Consider the following 6,000-nt stretch of genomic DNA (forward strand, 5'->3'; position numbering starts at 1 on the left):
TTGATGCTATATAGAACCCATGTACAGCACATTCCCCATCAATCTGAGGAACCATTTTATGATGCAAGAACCCTTTTATTAATGCAAAGGGTTCTGTGAGTGTTCATGGTTATATACAGACCCATTTTCTTTCCTAAAGAACCCTTGGAGAACCATTGAAGAGTGGTGTAGGATGCAGGACTTGCTGAGCCAAGTGTTGAGATGTAAAGGACAGGAGAACAAGTCAGAGCCTGGAGCTGGAGGAGGTTCACTGATGAATGTTTCTAAGTTTAGTCTCCCAAGTGTGTCAAACAGTCCAGAAAAAATCCAGAAAAATCCAGAAAACTGTAGGATGAAGTGTTAGAGCTACACGACCCTCCAAATGGAGGTTTTTCAGACTCCACACAGTTTTATGAGGGGAAAAAAGGAAAACCAGCGAGATGAGCGACCAAAGAAACCCAGAAATGTGAGAATTGTCTCTTAAAACTTACGATAACCACTGTATTATCTTACTTTAATGTCGGCTCAGTGTATTTTGGTCCTTTTCTTCATAACAAGCACACAAAGTCGCTATCAGTGCTGATGTCTTGGTAGCTAAATTTCCCGTTCCACCTTAAATGGTGCAGCAGTTACATTCTGGCACCTCGGGCATCAGAACTGCTGCTGCAATTAACCCTTAGGACCCGGAGACCACAATTTGATCAAAGCGGTCACTTCTAGTCTTCACAACTTCAGAGCAGTGTAAGATACAAACATGATCCACATATCAGGACATTCAGCAGACCCGCCCCTAACTAGCATCGAGCTGTGACGTCAGCATCAGTGAGTAATTACTGCAGTGATATTACTGCTCTGCTGTTTGGCCTTCATATTCCAACAAAGGGTTAAAACAGCGACACGATTCACAATCAGATCACTCATCAGACTCTGCCTCACCATCCAGAGTGACTTCATCCACCTGTGACCGTCCATCAGCCGGAGATCCAGCTCCAAAACCACCCACAACCCACTCACTACTGTTATATTACATCTCTGCTTTCAGCCTTCATATTATAAACAAAGGGCTTTCAGTTTACATTGATTTTGAGTATTAAAAATATCTGATATTAAATATGCAGCTCAATTTGTAATTAAAAATAAAGCCTGTCTTGCTGTGTAGAGTTTTAGCACGGAGCCTGAATCCAAGAGGACAGAAAATCAATAAAAAATCATGTCTGCCTTATGCTAATTGTTTATTTTTACTCATAATAACCAACAGAATGAATCACCACCACAATTATTGCACTTTCAGCTCACAGACACTCCAGACTAACAATTTCTGAAAAGATAAATACAACTGCACTTGTTTTCAAGATCTCTATAGTTTAAAAAAAATACCAAATTTAGCAGGCGCTAGGTACATTTTATCAGAAATGACCCAAATTCATAAAGATATCACATTTCTGTGAGCATTTACATGTCAAACAATGGCATATCTGAGTCGACCAGGGTCTCCTGAAAGTAACAACATATGGCAGGTGTGACTGTCACATGTAAATACTGCATAATTGTAATTGACCCAAAAAATACCAAAAAAGGGTCCCCAAAATTTTAAGTTTCTAAGGTGAAACAGGAAAATTCAAATAAGAATCTGGTGAATATCTGACTTCATATCACTGAAGAATTAGGGGTGGGTGATAATAAATAATTGCCCCCCTCTTTGAAGGCCTATGATGCCCTAAATGTAACTAAAGCCCAGCAGTGAGGAGCTGAACTTTACCCTCCTCTGCTGTCACTGCAGACTGGCAGGGTCGCCTACAGAGCAGCGCTGGTAGCTGTTAATGAAGTGATGCTCTTTTTATTTGAGGGTCCCATTTCAGAGGGAAGATTTCAACCACTACCCTGTAACTCAGTTCTAAGGGGCAACACTCGAAAAACAAGGGGTAAAAATGGGAAATAAGATTGGGCCTCAGACTGACTAGGAACTATTGTGTGCATGTTAACGAAGCCATTGTGGAGCTTCAGCTCTGCTAACAGAGCCAAACTCTGTGACTCTGCAATGTGAATCATTGCAAGTGACTTTGAAATGTCAGGAAATGCAGGCTAAAGTTTTCTTAAGAAACAGATCAAACAATAGAGATAATAACTGACATCAAACATCTTTTAAATATTAATAAAGCACGTTCGAGGTATTTTTGGCACGATGATGATGCTCTTCTTTCTCTCAATCCAGAATTAGCAGTAACGTCTTTCAATTTGAAGAGCTGCTCCTTCAGTACGAGGTTCTTTAGGGGTTCTTTAGTCTAAGAGAATGTTCTGTTTCAAACCATGGGTTCTGTATAGAACTATTTTGTGTTCGCATGAGGAAATGGTTCTTCAGATGGTATGAGCTTTTGTGTAGCACCAAAAAGGGTTCTGCTATTGTAAGAAAGCTTGGCATCCTAACAACAGTAGAACCCCTTTTGGTCCTATGTAGAACCATTTTCAAAAAGGTTCTGTATAGAAGCATATACAACGCGTTCTCCATTGATCTGTAGAACCATTTCACCATGCCAATAACCCCTTAAGCAATATAGAACAGCTATATAGAATAGCACCATTCCCTTTACTAAAGAACCATCTTTTTTAAGAGCATACATAGAACTCATAGTTCTAAATAGAACCATTTGCTCTATTTAGATGTATGTAGGCCTTTTAATCTTTAGAAGAAGTCCAGCCATTCACTTACAGCTTAAACCAACAGCAGGTTAGCACGGATAGCTACACTCTTAAAAAAGATGGTTCTTCAAGGTTTCTTTAGTTAAGAATATGGTTCTACATAGATCCGTGAACACATTGTTACAAGCTTGACATCATAACAATAGGAGGATCCTTTTGGGTGCTATACAGAACCCACTTAAAAAGGTTCTCTGTAGACAACATTGATGTGTGGAAAGTTTAATAATGAGCATTTTATTTAATGGAATCATCATTATTATGTTATTGCATTCTGCATGAAAACTCTTATTTAATTGTTAAGTTTGGACTTAACAATTAAATAAGCTCTTGAAAAGCCCTTGAAAACTCTTGAAAAGCCCAGTGGAAAACTGTCCAATCAGGATTGGGTTCTGGGTAGATACAGCCCAGCTGCTCTCCCACTGGTTAGGACTTCAGATGCTGCACTGAAGGCCTTATTAGATTAACTACCAACATAATTAGGAAGTGAAAAAGGAATCAGCCAATCACGTTCTGATTTAAAATGGTTGGTGAGAAAACACATCACTATAGTCCTTCTGGAGGTTCTAGATACATCACTGTGTGAACACGAGTTGTAGTCTAACCAGATTTCAGGTAGTTGTTAGGAATGGAAAACAGCAGCGGCAGCTCTACACGCTACACATCACCACCCGCCCATAGGTTTTATGTACATGTGAGTATCTAAATATTATAGTAATATGTCCCAAGTGTATTATATGTATTTAAAATTAAATGTATATTGTCATAATTTGCACCATATGTATTATATACATTGTAACTATCGACACGTTAAAATTTGTCCCATATGTATTATATTTGCATAATTACCCATATGTTATAATAATGTCCCGCTCACTGTCCATTTTATCAGCTCCACTTACTATATAGGTGCACTTTGTAGTTCTACAGTTACAGACTGTAGTCCATCTGTTTCTCTGATACTTTGTTAGCCCAGCACTGCTGTGTCTGATCCACTCGTACCAGCACAACACACACTAACACACCACCACCACGTCAGTGTTACTGCAGTGCTGAGAATGATCCACCACCCAAATAGTACCTGCTCTGTGAGGGTCCATGGGGGTCCTGACCATTGAAGAACAGGGTAAAAGGGGGCTAACAAAGTCCCCTTTTACCAAACAAATTCATTCCATGCATTTTTAAACACATGATATCACAGCACTGTTTAATGCACAAACTATGCATCACCAAATCACCGCCACGAGTCTTATTTAGCACCAATCAAGCGGCTCCTCTTCTCACACCGGGGCTGAATCTCAAACGGCTCCCTGCTCCCTACATAGTGCACTACGTAGGAGGTTAAATACTGGATCCTGCAGCCCAACAGAGCAAAATACAGCTAAGAAACAGTCATTTGGGATTCAGACTCATCCACACTCGATACATGATGCAATGTTTGGCTGTAGAGGCTAGAATTTCTAAACCTTCATAGCTAGAACACTGTTTAGGGAGTACAGAGCTGTTTGGGATTCATTTGAAGTGTGTAAAACATTCAAGTGATGTTTTTAGACTTTAATTCAAGCCTCTGATATTAATGATGGAGTTTATTAGCATGTTTGCTATCTTTTAGCCTGTTAGCTAGCTGACCAGCCCAGTTCCATTCAAGAACATAAGTTTTCAGCCCCTCAGTTAAAACGAAAAACAGGTTCTTACTTCATCAGTGCACTCGTTGGTCCATGCGAGCAGCATCAGAGTCAAAGAGCTTCGACTCTTGTGCTGTGGCGCAGTGATACAGAGTTCAGTTGCTGTGAGGCGGTCATACACACAGGCGGTGTGTGTATATCGTGGATTTTACATCGGCTTCAAACGCGGCTCAGCCAATCAGATTTTAGAACCGAAAATATCTGTTTCATAAACTTGATTCTATCATTTCAAAACCTCTTCAGAGTCAATTCATTTTCACACCCCTAAAGTCTCTTCTTAAAAACGTGTGTGTGAGAGTGTGTGTGTGTGTGTGTGTGTGTGTGTGTGTGTGTGTGTGTGAGTGTGTGTGTGTGTGTGTGTGTGTGAGAGTGTGTGTGTGTGTGTGTGTGTGTGTGTGTGCAGCATGCAGGTGCGAGTCTTTTACCCAAACTGAATAAATACCACAAATCCAGCCAACAGGAGCTGCAGCGGTTTACTAAACAGCCCAGAACAGAAGAACAAATTAAATTGTTTATGTGTGACAGAGTCATCAGGGACGGATTAAGTTGGTGCCTTTCAGATTCCTCATTAATTAAACGCCAATCAAACTCTTGTAATTAGTGCACAAACACACACAGCATATCCCAGGACTCAGTGTTTGCTCAACCTTTAGCGTAGAAAGGATTGGCATGTGAGTGTGTGCTCTAATTATTATCTATATGTGAGCACTTAAATATTATAATACGTCCCCTACACACAGGGGAGTGGAGTAAAGCGCCGCCACTGGACTCTGGAGCAGTGGAAACATATTCTGTGGAGTGACCAATCACGCGTCTCTATCTGTCAGTCTGATGGACGAGTCTGGGTTTGGAGAACGTGACCTGCCTGACTGCACTGTGCCAGCTGTAAAGTTTGGTGGAGGAGGGATGATGATATGGGGCTGTTTTTCAGGGGTTGGTCTAGAACCCTTAGTTCCAGTGAAGGGAAATCTTAATGCTTCAGCACCAAGACATTTTGGACAACTGTAGCTTCCAAGTTTGTGTGAACAGTTTGGGGAAGAACCTTTCCTGTTCCAGCATGACTGAGGCCCCAGTGCACAAAGCAGCTCCATAAAGGCCTGGCTGGGTGAGTTTGGTGTGGAGCTTGACTGACCCTCACAGAGTCCTGACCTCAACCCCATCAAACACCTTTGGGATGAACTAGAACGGAGATTGTGAGCCAGACCCTCTCGTCCAACATCAGTGTCTGATCTCACAAATGCTCTTCTGGACGAATGGGCAGAAATTCCCACAGACTCTCTCCAACATCTGTAGGAAGCTTCCCAGAAGAGTGGAAGCTGTTAGAGCTGCTAACAGAACTCCATATTAATGTCTATGGATTTAGAATGGGATTCATAAAAGCTCCAGTAGGTGTCCCAACACTTTCACCCATATAGTGTATGTAAGTCTCTATACGTAATAATCATATTTTTTGATGTTTATTATATTTATCTGAGGGTCTATATTACGTACATGAATGTGAATAATATGAATTTTCGAAACTCATCAGGAACCAAAAATAAAAGGTGTTGTTCTTTCAGTATATTTATATATATACACACTTCACAATGAAAGGGGCGTGTTGTAAGACCCACCTGTGTGAGTGGTGTTGGGCGTCGGGTGC

General features: G+C 40.9%; 1 protein-coding gene across 1 annotated transcript in view; it reads right to left on the reverse strand.

The window, feature by feature from the left end:
• LOC118814644 (teneurin-1-like) overlaps window positions 1-6,000 on the reverse strand; it is a 173,897-nt gene that overhangs the window by 82,842 nt on the left and 85,055 nt on the right. Inside the window, 1 exon segment of the mRNA XM_036580344.1 lies at window positions 5,972-6,000. This exon segment is cut by the window's right edge and continues 115 nt beyond it. Within this exon segment, the coding sequence (XP_036436237.1) occupies window positions 5,972-6,000 (29 nt within the window).

The sequence above is a fragment of the Colossoma macropomum genome, unplaced genomic scaffold, assembly GCF_904425465.1.
Source record: "Colossoma macropomum unplaced genomic scaffold, Colossoma_macropomum, whole genome shotgun sequence".
NCBI classification, from domain to species: Eukaryota; Metazoa; Chordata; class Actinopteri; order Characiformes; family Serrasalmidae; genus Colossoma; species Colossoma macropomum.